General features: G+C 40.0%; 1 protein-coding gene across 1 annotated transcript in view; it reads left to right on the forward strand.

Moving 5' to 3' along the window:
* Positions 1-17,919, forward strand: part of PLPPR1 (phospholipid phosphatase related 1) — a 113,624-nt gene that overhangs the window by 70,399 nt on the left and 25,306 nt on the right. Inside the window, exon 3 of the mRNA XM_008707888.1 lies at positions 12,126-12,258. Within this exon, the coding sequence (XP_008706110.1) occupies positions 12,126-12,258 (133 nt within the window). The remainder of the gene's footprint in view (positions 1-12,125; positions 12,259-17,919) is intronic.

The raw sequence follows: 17,919 nt of genomic DNA on the forward strand, positions 1-17,919 counted from the left end.
AGACTATGCTATAGCAATTAAGGTCAGCAGGGATAAAATTGCGGTGTGTTGGGGTGGTCAAAAACACAAGCTCTGCAGTCTGACATGCCTGGATTCACATCCTGTCTATATGACTTTGGTCGAGTCACTCTATTGCCCCCCCCCCCGGCATAAAACAGAGGGGATAACAGGACTCCCTATTTCATGGAGTTGTCATGAGACTTGAATAAGATAGTCCGTACGAATGACTTGGCACAGTGTCTGGCATGTACTAAGTGTTTAGAAGTAGGGGAACAAAGAGCCTGTCTGGAAACTTCTTCACGCTCTTCAGGATCGCAGACCAACCCCTGTACCTGAAGAGAATGAGATTCCACTTGGACACCCAGGAACTGCAGGCAGTGGGCTTAGTCTGGAATCACGTCCTGGTTTCTTTCTGTCTCAGAAGCGTATCATTTGCTTGTGTGTTCAGACATCTCTCTGAGTGGTCTGTTGACTTACTAATGTATTTTCCTCTCTTCTTCCTAGTCCCGGGCTATATATCATTGCCTAAGTTCTATAATTACTTCTTGGAATTAGAGAGATTTTTTCCATTAAAAAAAAACTGAATAAAACAAGGAAAACAGTTTAGGAAAAATTATGAACAAAAAAAAATTAGTGAATCAGAAAACAATAGAATTAACAAAATCAGGAGCTGATTCTTTAAAAAGTAAAACATACAACCCTCTAGATAGTCTAATATTAGAAAGGTAGAAGTAAAAAAAAAGTTAAAACATATATATATATATACATATAGATATATATAGATATATATAGATATATAAGCAAAAATACATAAACCTTAAAAAGTCTATACTCTATTTAAATTGTATTTACAGGGACGCCTGGGTGGCTCAGTCAGTTAAGCTTCTGTCTTTGGCTCAGGTCATGATCCCAGAGACCTGGGATCGAGTTCCACGTCAGGCTTCCTGCTCAGCGGGAAGTCTGTCTCTCTGCCCCTCCCCTGGCTCATGTGCATTCTCTCTCACTCTCTCTCTCTCACTTTTCTCTCAAATAAATAAATAAATAAAATCTAAAAAAAAAATAAAAAATAAATTATATTTACAATTCTGTGCCAATAAATGCTTTCTTCTCAATAAAATTGGTAATATTTTATGAAAAGATAATTCACTAACAATGCCCTAAAAAGATGTAGAAAAGCTGAATAGTGAATAAAAACAGAATAAATTTTTAAACTTGTCTAAAATTTATCTCGCAAAATAGTACTGAGGACATGTAGCTGTAGTATTATTTCCTTTACACTGTTAAGGAATAGAAAGGAATAGTTCTATAAAATGTTCCAGAGCCTAAAAATAAATTGAAAGCTTTTTAGTGCCCATTACAAAGCCAGAAAAATATGGATTTTAAACACTTAGAAAGTCTGCACGCACACCCACAAAAGCACCGTCAGGAGCAAAAACCATCTCCCTTACAAACGCTGACCCAAGCACATTGAAAAAGGAGTGATAGACTTGTCTACCTAAAAATAAGTATTTCTCACAAAAGAAAAAGACCACAAAAAGTTTACAGGATATAAGACTCAAATGTAAGTATCCTTAATACTTAAAAAAAAAAAAAAAAAAAGGAGCTTCCCCAAATAAAAACAGAAGACAAGAATAGACAATTAACAAAACAGTAAATTGACTGTGTGCTGAACATTTCTAAACTCATCAATGATCAAAGAAAAGTAACTTTGACAAGTATAGTATTTTCCCCTTTATATAAAATCGGCAAATGTTTTAAAGAAAGATAATCCATGTTGTTGAAAGTACAGACACTTTCACACAGTTCTAGTCGAAGTAAGATGTATTAAAGGTTTATAAACTTCAGACTCAGTCATTAATTCCATTCCCTGTATTTAAGTTAGGGAAATAATCAGTTTTATATAAATACAAAGATTTGTGTATAGGGATGTTCATGTCAGCAATTTTTTCAATGAAAAACTTGGAACTAGCTGAATACACAGTACTAGGGGATTGGGCAAATACATTATGAGGCAGTTGTGTTTTTGAAACACCTTTAATAGCAATGAAAGAGTCTTTTGATTTAATGTTAAGATTATTTTTGAAGGACTAAAAAAATGTATATAGTATTGCATGTAAAATCTTTCTCCCTTTCACAAGAGAATCTGACCTTCTTTTAATTTTCTGCATCTGTTTCCCTAGAAAAAGAAAAAGGTGGTGTGTATCAACTGTGTTGCTAGGCAAGATTAACCCCTGATGGGTGAATTGCACCGGGACTCTGAGAACTATAATTACCCGAGGAGGGGCCATGCTATGATTTCTAAATGCAATGACTCCGGAAATTTGGCACATCCATTGTAGGACCTTGAAGGCTATGCCTGTGGAGTTGCCGCACCATATGTTGACTCCTGTAGGGCATGAGGCTTTTAAGCCACAGTGGCTCCTGCATCCTTCGATATGTCTATGGTCTCTTGCACCTGAGCTCTACGGCTCTGCGGGACCACTGTGAAGACACGTGCTGAAGAGGAGCACGTGATGCTTCCCTGTTGGCAAGTTATGGTTCCTTCCAAGTAGACCAGTGCCAAATGTAGCATGTGGTTTTCTGTGGGTCTGAATATTTAATGACCCTAAGAAGATACCTTGTGTGTGTTGCAAGATAATCCCAAAGTTATAATTATATATAAAAAGACTAGTACAAAATAAACTAAATATTTACAGCTATTATCTATGAGTGCTAAGTACAGTTAATGTTTTTTCTTTTATACTTTTATATATTCCTTTCCAAATTCTACATGAATGTGTATTTTCAAATCAAAAGATACATTTTTTAAAAATATTTTATTTATTTGTCAGAGAGAGAGAGCGAGCACACACAAGCAGGGGGAGCAGCAGACAGAGTAGAGCAGACTCCCCGCTAAACAAAGAGCCCGATGTGGGACTTGATCTCAGGACCCTGGGATCATGACCTGAGCTGAAGGCAGACGCTTAACCGACTGAGCCACCCACGTATCCCCAAAAGATACATTTTTAAAACATTGTATGTTCCAGTTCTTCTGGCAGTAATTATGAAATGACTGATCTCTAATAAGACTTGAAACTGGCAATTCTAATAAACAAAAACACATGTAGCCAAAAAACAAAAATAGGAAAGCAGAACTTTGTGAAAAATGTTCTCGTCTCTCTGGGCAAAAATGATAGTTCTTTGATTCTAAGATTTTCAGCAGAAACTGTTCTTCAGGCTGCAAAGTTTGATCCTCTCTCTTCCATTGAGTCCTTTTCCCCAAATGACACAAATTCACATGGGACTCAGTTGTTCCAATGGGAAGTCAAGGGGTATGGTCACTAAACAGTGAACTGAGGACTAAGAACCTACAGTTCTACTCTAGCTCTCAGGTATGGAACCCTCTCCCTTTCTTTGCTTCTCTGGGTGAACAGTGTGACCAATAATGCCAACAGGTCCCTAAGATAGAAGCTGAGGAATATTCCATTAATGAGGATTATAAGCATGACATCTTAATGTACTTATATTCTGTAGTTTTTGCCCAATTTATCCTCCCAACATCCCAGCAAAATAGGAAAAAGACATCCCAAAGAACATAGAGAAAGTGGGTGGTCCAGTTCCCTTCATTTTTGAGTTGAGAACCTTGAGACTTAACTAGGTTCAGTGATTCACTGAAGGTCCAGCTAGTTCTGTATGTGACTGAACAGATAGCCACCCACTTGGTTCCACTTTTCTTTTTCTCCCAAATGAGGGGCATTGCTAGAAGCCAAGGCTGATTACAGCCGACAGGTTAATGGCAGAGAGCTGCATGGCTTTGGAACCCTGCCGACAGTGCCTGATCCTCCCCCAGGACCTGGAAATAAGTGAGCAGTGTCAGGGTACAGAGCAGAACTCTTCTGATACTCAGGGACATTTCCTGGCAGGAAGGAACTGTGTTCGTTTCTTCTGTCCCATCCTGGGGAGGTATGGCTTGTCCAAGAGCAGCCTTTATTGGGCCACGGGGATTAAGATCCTAAGTGTGTAACTCAGCACAGCCCCTGCTTCTGAGTGTGCACGTCTCATTCCCTTCACGCTGCGGTCAGTGGATCTCAGGTTGGATATGTCAGGAGAGGCAAGGATCCCAGTCATGGCTCTGCCTCCAATAATTGTGTGACCTCTGGTGAGTCATGTTCCCTCTATAGGTTCAATTTCCCATCTGTAAATAAAAGGGGGGGTTGGGCTAATGACCTCCAAGATCTTTCCAGTTCTAACATTCCATGAAAGCTATTTAAAAAAGGGGGGGGGGGGCATTCTGATTGGAAAGCTCCACATGTCGTATTCCCAAGCCCCAAGTGTCAACTTTCTGGAGTTTGATTTTACACTCTGCCTGGTCAGGTTTTTCACAGAACTGCATTGAGTTTTTGTTACCATTGTTTATTCCTTCCTTAAACCCAGTTTCCTGTTTTCACTGGAGTAGAAAGAAGGCAGGATCCCTCTGGGGTGACTTGTATGATATTAACTAATGTCAGTTTTCAAAAAAGTAGCTCAACCTGGACTTTTCCTTGGTTTTCTGTGCATTCTCAAACACATTAGCCATAGGAAAACCTAGCACCTTCCACTGCTGTGTCCCTGTGGATGGGCATTAACAACCCCACTCACGGCTGCAGGGACGCACAAGAAAGGCACAAGGGAAAAGACTCTGCTGAGCGTTTGACCTGTCATTTCCTATTTCTCCTTTTGTGCGCTGCTGTCGGAACAGATCAGCATCATGTTGAGGCAAAGCGTCATGGGATACACGGCACAGGGACCGGCCACTGCTGTCTCGGGTCTTCAGGAAGGGGCAGAGCTTGGGGGATTTATTGTGCGCAGAACTGTGTACCAAAAGTGGTGGCCCATGCTTCCAGGAAATCTGCAGGGCGCATTCTAGCCAGTGTGGAAACCCTGGATGAGTACTGCCTCTGGCCTCCTGAACAAACTTGTACATTCGGAGTCCGGGGCAGAGAGGCTATTTAGATAAGAGGATTTAACTCAGTGGAGAATCTGATTTACCTTTATTTTACGTCAGCCCCAGCACCCCAAGGCATGAGAAAATGGCTGTTAAACCTTTTTCTTGGCCTCGCAACAAAGTGACAAGGGAGTATTTAGTATCGAAGCAGCCGCACGTTTGATGCCGAGCCCGCGAGACTTGAAACAGCTCGCAGTCTGCATGCAACTGTGCAGGCACGCATGCATAAGACTCATCTCGAATTTCCTAGGGGAGGAAGAGACAAACACAATTTTATAGAAAGGCACAATCGGGAGGAAATTGTGAATCTTCTTTCGGGGGGTTTCCGGGCTGTAAGCTCTTGGAGTGAATGTAAAAGCCCAAAGCACAGTGTGGAACAGAGCGGGCTCTCAGTAAATGCGAGTCTGTTGGCTGGCTGACTTGGGGCGCAGCTGCTGAAGCAAAGGAGGCTTTGTGGGGCCTCCCGCTGCCTCCGAATCTGCCTCTTCCAGGCTCTGCACAATCTCATCCGTTGAAACCCCTTTTAACACTTGATAATTCACATCTTTTTCCCTTTTGTACATGATCACATGACTTCCTTTTCGGTTTTTTTGTTTGTTTTTTGCCATGAGTACATTATTTTGCTGCTGTTGATGTTAATATACTGAGTCTTTATAATTACATTTTTTTCTGGGAAAGATTTATAGGTATACCCATTAATGGTTGTGGATTAAAAAAAAAAAAGACTTTAAAAAATGTGTTTCCCATCTTCTTTCTATGCTGCACATGAGCGCTCTAAATTCTTTCGCAGGTTTTCTCTTCCCTCACATCATCCCACAGATAGACTTGCTTACCATCTTTGAGATGCCCTTCTAGTGATTGCTGATGATTGTGTTAAGGAGCTTTGATAATTTGCTTCTTGAGAAGACTCTTTGCCTGAAAATACATGCTGGTCAATTTAGTTATGCACTTTACTCTTTACTGAGAGCAGTATTCTACATAACCCATTTTAGATTGCAATTTCTTTGATATCCACTGTCCAGGAAAAAAGGCATAAGAGACCACTATGCTTTGGAAATAGAGCATACTGCCTTGGTGCTACATTTTATAACAGGTATCAACTGAAGACTGCTTTCTGAATGGGTAGTTGTGGCCCCTGGATTAACACCAGTAGGGAGGCTCCAATCCACAAACACTTATTATCCCAGTTGCTGAACAATTTTGAAAATGCCATCATGCTAATAGCCTTGCCTCTATTGAAGCCTTGATCTGTAAAAGGCATAAGAAGTGTCTAGAGCTGAATTCCTTTCTTACACTTAGATGTAATTAAAGCAGAAATCAAGAGCTCTTGAACCACCCAGACAGAGCTCAGCAGCTGAGAGGACCGGGATGCCTCTGCAGATCTGTGCTGTCTATGGCCTTCACTGGGGAAGATTAGAGCAGAACGTGAAGACACTGGCAGCCAGGATTGGCCGCACAGTCTGTACATTTTAAATTCCTGGGTCAGTAAACAAAATCTGCAAAAGCCATGCCTGCCCGTCTTGGAAATGCTGACTATAGAAGCCTCTCAGTATTGGAATATTGGAAGCATCCAAAAATCCCTGGGACTGAGAGCCCTGAAGCCATTGAGATACAAATATTGGGAAGTGTACAAAGAACCCTCTCCTCTTCCTCAGAGTGTAATACACAGAAATCCCGGAAAGGGGGCCTCCAGCCTCTGCTGTCCTTTAGGAACCCAAGTGACAGAGATACCAGGCAACAGGATGATTCTGAAGTAGGCTGTATCCACTTTGCTTAAGGGAAGATTACTTGGTGACGTCAAAGTCCCATGGGATTTTGAAAGTGAACCAAGGCCCTGGAGAGTTTAACCAATGAAACAGATTGAAGCCCAATTATGTGACTTTAGTTTCCCTTAATCAGCCCTCTCTTGTCAGTTCCTATCATAAAGGCAAAGATGTTGGGGCTAGAAAAGCACAGTAGAGGTCTTCTTGTCCAACAGATGAGAAACTGAGGCCCAGAGAGGTCCAGCGACTGGTCTAAGATCAAATACCTGGTTAGGGGCAGAGCAGAGCTAGAGTCATACTGTGTTTCCTTACTCCAGGACTAGAGACAATGATTTTTTTTAAATCATTCTCAACAGACATTCTTGCCTAGCTAGGCCAGGAAGTAAAGACAACAAACATTCCTTGAGCACCTACAGATGCTTTGACATACATTTTTTTAATACTTTCAAGTATTTTCTGATAGCTATTACCCTCGTGTTCAAAGTCATGAAAAAAGAGAAAAACTGGGGCTCAGAAAGGTTCAATTACTTGCCGAAAATCACACATCAAGAGAGGAAAGAGCTAAGATTTCAACAGCCCACATTCAAGAGACAGCAGTGGCTTTGATCTTGCCAAATACCAGAGCCACAACCAGCGTTATGTGTGAACCTTAAACACATATTGCAGGGGTTCTAGACGCCCTTTTCAGTAACAATCACATACAACATGCAATGAATCCCCCTTACAATATGAGATTGCAATACATTTCCAGTGACTATTTTTTTCCTGCAAACTGTTTTTATTTTGAAATCTAAAAACTGTCCCCTAAATATTTTGCATTTATACCATTTATTTATCACTTTCCAGATCTCCTGTGTTTGAAACACTGTGAAGAAGTGAAGTTTAAAAGATAACACACCAAGGGGCTCCTGGGTGGCTCAATCTGTTAAGGATCTGCCTTCAACTCAGGTCATGATCCCAGGGTCCTGGGATGGAGCCCTGCCCCACTTAGGGCTCCCTGCTCAGCATGGAGTCTGCTTCTCCCTCTGCCCCTCCCCCCTGCTCATGTGCTCGCTCTCTCTCTCTCTCTCTCTCTAGCTCTCGCTTTCTCTCAAATAAATAAATAAAATCTTAAAAAATAAAGCACACCGAACTGATGCACCACATTCCGGGAGTATTTACTTCTTTGCCATTTGGGTTTATATACCTGAAATACAGCTTTATCAAGATACAACAGTCATCTTCATTACTTTAAGTACATTTACTATTATCTAAATGTCTTACATCACATGGGGTTGTAGCCAGCATAGCTGGGGGATAAGAAATGCACCAATGGAATTCATTTGCGGTTCATTCTTTGCCAGATCTAGAGCTTGGCCTTGGTCATTTCTCCCCAGAGGGTATTCTCATTTGCTGTGAGTGATATGGTGTTTGTCAGCCAACAATCAGAAAGGCCACAATAGGGCAGCCAGGGCCAAACACCTGGAGAGTCCCACATGTCCCAGTTGCTTTCTGAACAGAGGGGTAGATAGAGGCAGAGTGTGTGTGTCAGAGACACAGATGGAGGAACCCAGCCATTGCCAAAACCGGAGTCATTAACCTACCACCATGTACAAAATGGTGTTCAATATGGGCTGGAGGTCTAGCAGGAGAGAAGAGAGACCCCTTCCCTTATCAAGCAGAATTCTCTCTCTCTCTCTCTCTCTTTCTCTTTCTCCAAGCATAACCAGGCCCTAAATGAGACTATGGGACCCAGTAGATGGACAAAGTAAGGTCAGTAAAATACAGAAAAATGAATATCCATGAAGCCCACTCACTGGGGTCTGAGCGCCGGGTTGTTTCTTCAGCAACCTTTATGTCCATCACAGTCTTTACTGAAAACTAGGAATATTTTCCTATCTTTCAGTTATAAATTGACCCCCTTCCTCCCTCTCTTTCTTCCTTCCTTTCTTCCTTATGTAAACATTTATTGTCACTTAATATATTCCAAGCATTATGTCAGTAACCAGATATATAAGTTAGTATATGTCCTTGCTCTGTTTTTTTCTCTTTAATGCTTCATACCTTAATTGGAATTTGAATATTATTGTCCAATAGTAACAATTCTTGTACTGCTTATTACCTTTGACACGAGGGTCTTAGGATTGACTGATGGACATTTTATTTGAGCCCCATACCCTTTCGCATGACAAGTTTTGCTTGGTGTGGTGTGACTTGGAGCGATTTTGTTGACATTTTTATGTGGGTATATGTGTGTGCACATGTATATCATTAACAAGATAGCTTGTGTGTAGATTCTGTCACACATTTTCTTGCTTTCTTTGCCCTCATGTGTGAGTAGTGGAAAACTTCACTAAATGGAGAATTTCTAGAATGTGCACATCTCTTTCCTATGGAGTGAGGATGTTTGGGGCTTCTGAAATGGCTAAGGCAAGCAATGCTTATTTCTTTTCACATTTATCCTTCTGTGGTTATCACCCTCCGTCCCATTTCCCTGATTTACTTTGTAATCATATGTCATTTCATGACAATACATGGTGTATTTATTAGTTTTTTGTGCCCTCCCTACACATACATACACACTAGACATCTGTTCACGACTCTGCCTCCGGTGCTAAAACAATTCCTAGCAGAGTGGGTGCTCCCTCTCCAGAACTGTTGAATGCAAAATGAGTGTGTGAGTGAATTTAGTTTAGAAGAGATAATTCACTGTGGATTACTTAGCCCTTGGTTTTTATTTAATCTTAAGCGATGCACCAAGAATGGTGTGCTTTCTGGTGCACATTGTCAATTTCCTGCGTTGTTTGTCTTCAGAGAAATTAAGGTCAGAAGATGCTATCTGTAAGTAGGTCCTCTAAAGATTCAGTCTTTTATTCATTCAACAAATATTGATTGTGCCTACAATATATCAGTCCCTATTCTAAGCACCATACAAGAAATGGCCGAAGTCCTTCCCATAAGGACATCATAGTCAAATGAAGAGGGACATACAAACAATAATTGCAGTTAATTGGGTAGATGTCAGGGTAGAGATCTGTATAATGTGTTGTGGGGGCAATGACAAGACAGGGTAACCTCTTTTCCTGAAGGGATCAGGTAAAGGCTTTGGGGAAGGTAGTGACTTTTTCACTGGGTCTGGAAGGTTACATGATAGAAATTGTTTTGTGTTCTTTATAATCTACCTCATTAAACCTGTATTCCAAAAGACCTTCATTAATCTGATATGCTTAATTCATTCAGCATTGAATAACCACTTCGTACCTTACACCGGCTAAGCCCTGGGGGAGTATAACCAAGGATAAGACAGGACACCCCATGACAAAGAACAACAATAATAATATGTAACCGTTTCTGTAAGAAATAGAAAAGAGAAACACAAGGTAAGAAATCCGTGTATAACAAGAATGTCTGAGCTGGTCTGTGGAATCAGAGAACGCTCCCTCAAGGAACTACTATGTCACGTATCCAAGCATGCGTGAATTTATCCCCATCTGTTCACTAAGAAAAAGAACAGCAGTGCAGTTCCATCATATACAGTAAGGACAAACAAAACCCCTTGGCACCTTATTTTAGCAGAGATACGTGGTACTAGAAAAGACCGAGGGCTGAGTTCTTAAAGCTATTCAAATATTTGTCCATGGCACAGCATCAACTCATTGTTAATTCCAAGGGACATTAGGCACAAAACATTCCTAAGTCTGAACAGCCTGCCAGTGTGGTACATGCCATTGTGTGCCTGTCAGACCCTGAGTCCTGTCTCCTCCCGCCAGTGTCCCATCCCATTCTGACTTGCCCTCATTCTGTTTCCATGACACCATTCTGTCTTGTATTTTAATAGCATATGAGTTTTTTAGTATTTAAAATACATTACACTTAACTTGTCTTGTCTTCTATGTTCTCAATATTAAATACAAATTCAACAACTATTTTTACTGAGTCACTACCAAGTAAAAGTGTACATAGTTAAGATGAAGGCTCTGGAACCAGGTCTTCTTTGCTTCAGAGCTGGGGCTTGTGACTTACTAGCTCTGACCTTGGACAAATTATTTAATCCCTCTGTGCCTCAGATGTTGTGTTTGTGCAATCAGGATAACACGTGCGCACGGGTTAATGTGTAATGGCCACGCTCTAGTGATGCCTCCGCTACTGTCCAACTATGTGCGGCCAAGTCCCTGAGACCTTCAGTTTCCTTGCTCGTAAAGGGGAAAATATCTGTAAACGACGCCAGTTTAACAATTCTACGGTTTAATTTCCACACCCATGTGCCATTCATGATATTGTCATCTTTATGCATCGAAACAGATATTCCCTAATGACAGGAGGAATGTGAGGAAAGGGGGAACTCTTACAGAGTGATGAAGTTTATCTAACACCATAAATGTGTGCCTACCAAAGAAGAACATCTGTAAGGTCACATTCTTCCAGGGAAATGTTAAAGTTGGGATGAGGAAAATAAAAATGGCATATGACGTGGTGGAAAGCGTGAACTTGGGAACTTAATTGTCCTGGAGACCAGTGCCAGTGCCTCCACATGCCAGCTGTATGCTCTGGCGGGCACTGAACTTTCTCTCTTCACCAGTAAAACAAGGGTAATGATACTGACACTAGGGGCCTTCTGAGCATGAAAAATACTATGATGAAGTACCTGACACCTAGTTATCAATAGATGATGGTAATTAGTAACTTTATTCTTCATTGATGGTTCTCAGTCTTCACCTGTGGCAGAGTTGGTGACAACTTACCTCCTGCCAGTTCCTTATTTTAAACAGGAATACACCACGCTGAGTGCTGGAAGCATAATCAAGAAACAGAAGATGTGGTCCCTGTCTTCAGGAAGCTTGCAGTCTACACAAAGGCATTATGATTTATATGGTAATACATACATATTCATTCAAGATAACGAGAGAGGTGCCAGTTATAAAGAAGGGACGGTCAGCCAGTTCACAGTATGAGAACATGTTCAGATAAAGACCATCGGGTAAATAATGTATTGCCATATAACGAAGTAATAATTCATCGCGATGGGTGCTTATAACGCCTTGTCGGGCACATGACTGTCCTGCTCATTTCTCGTCACTGTAGCTCACACATTCAGTTAAAGGGATTCAGTCCCAGCATGAGTGAGCCTTAGCACAGATTCTACTGCAATTTGTTATTGCGACTTACGTTTTTATATGAACTTGGAATTTAACAGGATCGCCTGAAACCTCGCCAAAATGATCGATTATTGCCATCTCTAATTCTTTTGAAAAATTAAATACAAACTACTATTTAACCCTCTATCTCTGCAGCATGACATCTTTTAAAAGGATCTGGAGCCTCAAAAATTTGGGTTTTGCTTTTGGTTTTTTTAAAGCCACTGGTCTCTTTTATTAGACTGTTCTCTCCAACTTGACATTTCTTAAACATTCCTTCTCCAGATTTTTATTGGTGAGATATCCATGTATTTCATAAAGTCAACCAGAGAATCTCTGATTGCCCAGGAGAAAACCATTCTGACCGGAGAATGCTGTTACCTGAACCCCTTACTCCGAAGGATCATAAGATTCATAGGTGAGTACAAGAGCATGCTGAACCGAGCCCTCGCTTCCAAGTACAATCTACTAAACTTACTACAGATGAACACACTTGATAGAATAAACTAAGCTATGGAAGCATCAACTTTAAAAGCAAGGGTTCCTTCAGGGGTTTTCCAGGAAGTGCAAACATTGAACCTGATCATAGTGCCAAGTCCAATTTCTCATCCTTGAAGTGAAGCAGGACTTATTCAATTATCTTACAAATGATTTCAACTTGGATTTTTTTTTCCCTACACAATATTTATCTGAGATTCCCTCTGGACATATATTTTAATATTGACTGGATATTGTCCTATACCCTTTAACTGAGTCTGGTGAGAGTGTGGGGGCACAGCAGGGGACACCAATAAAATGAATTTAGAAATAATGAAATTTCCTGACAAAGATTTTCCATCCAGTATAATTTTGTTATGCAGGGAACTCTACACAAAGTATGGAAGATCTAACCCATCAGATTCTGGAAAACAGTGCCTTTCCAAGGTTGGAAAACAAATAATTTTATTAGTGTTCATGATAAGAAATAATTAAGGCATGTTCTATATCTCTCCTTCTAGGATTTTTATAAAAACATCTGAGGTGATGTGGATAATGATTATGGAATGGGAGTGAATATGTATATGGGAATAAGTAGGAAATAGAGTTTGCAGAGTTCCCACACAATAAATACTCGGTAAATAACCATTACAGTGTTCAAAGGAGATCTTACAAATATCTACTGACCAGATCTTCATGGAAGCCAGGATAAAACCCCCAAAGTGTGAACATGGCTGGTATTAAGATAAACCTACAGAATTGACAGCTGAGAAAGTGAAGGCCAAAATACAACAGCCTCTCAACTCTTGGTTATCTTTAATCCTGTTTTTTTCCTGTTGTAGAAAAGGTTTGAATTTCCTCAAGTCATAAGCAAATGACCACATTAAAATTGAATATGCAAGAATTTCTGTGACTGGAGTGGGAATGAGGGAAGTGGTAGAATGGGAAGCCTAAGAAAATCTAATTTAAAAGAAGCAACTCTTAACATTAAAATAGTCTTCAGGGCTGCCTGGGTAGCTCAGTCAGCTGAGCTTCTGCTCAGGTGACGATCTGAGGATTCTGGGATCCAGCCTCCCCTGTCGGGCTCCCTGCTCAGCAGGGAGTCTGCTTTTCCCTCTCCCTCTACTGCTCCCCCCTGCTTGTGCATGCTCATGCTCTCTCTCTCTCTTTCAAATAAATAAATAAAATCTTGAAAAATCTATTCTTCAGCATGTACTGATGGTATCTGCAGAATGAGCTGTGGAAGTCTGCAGTGTGCTCACTGACTCATCCCTGGTCAATATGATGTCACCACTGTCTGTGAGTTCACTCATTCCAAACAGTGGTGCCTTTCAAAGATGTCCAGGGTTTGGTCACTTCCCACCAAAGTGGCTAGGTAACAAATCATCAAGGAGAAAACAAAAGGAAAGAAGAGAATCTTTATTATACAGGATGGTGGACTTGACACTTCATAGACATTATTTCATTTAATCCACCCAACACCCTGTAAGGTCATTTATAATCCTAATTGTACCGATGAAGAATCTGATATAGAATGGGATAAAGTCACTTTTCCCAAGGAGTGTGAGAGTGTATCTGTCTGTACACACAGTTACATAATTTGATTCAGAGAAGAAGATTTTATGATCACTGTCTGATCGTATAATTAGAGCTAGTTATTCAGAGCAGAAGGTTACTAGCTTACAATGAACTGGAGATATCGTTAAAAGTCACTGTTGTTCTTCCTTGGCAACGATAAGGAAAGAATCTGGGAGAGTCCAAAGACTAGCAATTTAACTGGCATTTATCATGTACATAGATAGACGTGTCTCTGTGCATTGTCAAGGCAAGACTTGGTTCACTGAGGAATATCAGAAGGTGCCCCCCCCCCCAGTCCAGGAGTGAATCCTTCAGATTGCCTGTGGTGGTACCTGAAATTCCTACTGGAGTCAGTGCATTGAACTGAGGTGTGGCTTCAGGAGGACGATTAAAATAGAAACGTCTCACCCTAGGGGAGCATCAAACTCCCATTTTCATAATCACTGACCCATCAGTCCACTGGAGTCTATCATAAGCTAACAGAGCTGCTGCTCACAGAGATGGGACGCTTGTGTGGCGAGACAGCCAGCAGGTAGCATGCAAATCCTGGAGAATGAGAGGAGAGCCTCGAATGGGAAGGGGGATTGCTGAGTACAGAAGCACTTCCTTCATGCTTTCCCTCTTTTGTTTTATGGCACCAGGATCTTCCCAGTTGCTTAAATCAAAATCCTAGAAGTCACCTTAAGCTATCTATCTAAGAACTTGTTAGAAATGTACATTCTGGGGCCTCTTTCCATACCTACCAAATCAGAATGTCTGGGAATGGAGCCCAATGATCTGTGTTTCATGACCAGTCATCCAGGTGATTCTGATGCACTCTGAAGTTTGGGACCCCCAGGTATAGGCCAGTGAAATGTCTTGCCCTGTAAGTAGTCCCCCTATATCTCGCCTTGCAGTGTGGCTCCAGGCACCCCAGGCCCACAAAAATATCTTCCATTGACCATTTTGCAGATCTTTCCAGAGCCAAACTATGATCAAGTCATTTCGCTGCTTAAATTCTTTCAGAGCATTCCTGCTGTTTTGAACAGTGCGATGCTTATCCCTGGTTCCTGTTCACGTGCTGCTCCTACTGCCCGGAGTACCCCATTGCCATCCTGTCACCCTTAAAGCTGACGGTCCTACTCAACCTCCAGAACACTGCTTACACATCACCTCTTTACCAACCCAGACAGCTAGCAACCTCTTCTCCCAGGCCCCCACTGAGCCTGTATCTTTTATAGGCACTTACCAGACCCCTGTAATTATATAAGTCTGTTACTCCTATTACTTTGTCATCCTTTGGACATCCTTTGGATCTTTTCACTTGATACCAACAGCATATTGCAAAATGCCTGCCACACAGTAGGATTTCAATAATTTTTTTTGATAAGTAAAGAACAAAGATTAACTTTGTTAAATCACGGATTTGCCTAAAATTGCTTCCATAAATGCTGGTTCTTAAACATTCATTTGCCTCCTGTTTAATTAACGTTATTACCACTCTTCAGCTTAGCTCTAGGAAATTAAAGTACGTACATTAGGCAATTTCTAAGAGAAAGTCAGAGAAGTCTGTCCTAACTTCATATAGGAGAGTTGGAGGTGGGGGGAGGGGTCTATGTATTTTAAGAAGGGCAACTTTTTTGAGTTACTTTTTTTGAGTATCTGGATGAATGTTTTTTATAAGAAGAAAAAACATACTACTTAAAAATCCTTTAAATGGGGAGGTTTCCTTTGAAAAAAATAAGGCAGTAATCAAATGTATTAGAAACGTTATTGTAAAGAGCTTAATTTAGCCTAATAGCCACCAAAAATCATCAGAAAATGCCACCTGTTTTAGGTAACTAGAGTAATTAAGTTGAAATTGCATGACTTTCTCTTGCAGTTTATGTAATTATTCTAGAATCCATTACAAATAGTATTTCCCAACAAATATGATAGCTTCTCATTGCAGAATGACCAGTGAATTAGCAAAATATTTTTAAACAAAGTAATGCTTTATGCTGTCAAGGGTAAGGAAAAGCTTGGGGTTCCTGTACATTTCTGGCAGGACTGTATCCATATACCCTTTCTGCGTAGCACTTTGATGGTGTATTTCAGTAGCCTTGACAACAGCTATCCTTTTTAACCCAAAATTCTACTTCAAATAATTTATCCTAAGGAGATGATCATTAATGTAGATTAATTTTTATGGACTAAAATTATTTTTATAACAAATTAGAAATATGATACGCTTTTTTTCAAAATAATGCTAACACCATAAGTTGCAACTTCAAAAAATGCTATTTTTAAGAATTTTTAATGAAAGGGGAAATATTCATGATATAATGTTATATGAAAAAGTCAAGACACTACGAATCTGTAATTATTTCAAAATAAGAAGGATACAACATCATAGGGGTGTGTATGTGTGTGTGTGAGTGTGTGTATCCCAGCGAAGGAAGATTGAAGGGAAATACACTCACAGTTAACCTTTGTCATTTCTGAGTTGTAGGAGGATGGTTGAATAATTTTTATCTTCTGCTTTCTATTCTATAATTTCCAATTTTTATCATGAATATGTATAATTTTAAAATCAGAAAAAAGAGCTAAGCATCATTGTTTTTTTTTTAAAGGGGCAAAGGGGAGGAAAAATAGGGGCAGGGTAGAAGCTTCCCAGAAAGTTGGCCAAGTCCTTTAACATCATCTTCAGTGTAGGAAGCAGAGCTGAGAGTGGCACCTTGGCTCTCCGTCTCCTCTAGTCTGGCTGGTGTGGACTTGAGCAGTATCCCCTCACCCCACCTCACAGATCCAAATTTAATGTTCAGTGAGAGAGTGGCAAAAATAGTGATGCCAAAGGGAAAACATTCAAATGAAGCCATCTCCTCCTGTAGATAAATACAAACTGTGCTGACCTTGACAGAGAGGATGGAATTGCTTTGATTAACAGATTCAAAAACAAATGGGTTTTCCCAAAGTGGTCCTTAGAAGAAAGATGCCCCGCCTCCCGGATGTAGGTTCCATCCATTTCTAAACTGTGGTTTAATTTCTCAAGTTGTGTTTCCATGATGTGAAAAGGGAGGAAAAGAACTGACTGAATTGACAAATTTCACCAACATTTTATAAAAACAAATGCAGTCAAATTAGTAACACGCATTTGGACTTCTCCCTTTCCTCATTGTTTCCTCTGCACTCCTTTCCCTCCCTCTACCATCTCTTTTGATGTTTGCACTAAATTGAACAAAAACAACACACAGATTTAAGTTCTCAAAAGAGAGAAACCCTTGCATTCTTTTTTCAGCCACAAAGACAAAATAAGAAAGTCACATTTTCCAAAAACTTCATGAAGATAAGTTTAGTTAAATCCTTTACATTTACTAATATACATGAGTAATCATAGCCTTGTAAATATCAGTTATTAAATAGTAAGTTTTTGGTTTAATATTGAAAAGTAATGAGTAAAAAGCATTAAAATTTGATGAGGGTTTTGATGTTGTTTGCCACATGGAAAGAAAACTAAATTAACTTTCCCTTCCTGAATAACTAATTTCTTTTAGGTTAAAGGAAAAAAATCATCCAAATATGTCAAGATTAGACTGTCTATTAGCAACTAAAAGAGCCCTGTCACCCAGAAGCTATTTATTATGGGCTTTCCATTTGGGATCACATAGTTGCTCCATAATTACTTATAATAAAAATTTAATTAAATACCAAGCAAGTCTTCTGCCATTTAGGTCAGGTCTAAGGATTCAGTGGCACTGGACAGAATAGAAAGTACTATGGTAAACAGTTAATTCATGTAACACTAATTAATTGCCATAAATTAAGTGTGATCTAAATGGAGCATGAATATTTTAAATGCAGCTTCAAAGGTCACAGTGTTTTATGGTCATAAGAATTGATACCCTGAGACAAGCTTAATGTCAGCCTTTTTGAGAACTAGAAAATCCTCAATTTTGAAAGTCACTTAAATGTACTTTATCTAAAAAGAGACTTAATTGGATTCAGTAAGTCCATTCCTATGTACATTCAGTATTTATAATTAAATTATAAACTGGAGGACTGATCA

This window comes from Ursus maritimus, unplaced genomic scaffold (assembly GCF_017311325.1).
Source record: "Ursus maritimus isolate PB19 unplaced genomic scaffold, ASM1731132v1 scaffold_17, whole genome shotgun sequence".
Lineage (NCBI taxonomy): Eukaryota > Metazoa > Chordata > Mammalia > Carnivora > Ursidae > Ursus > Ursus maritimus.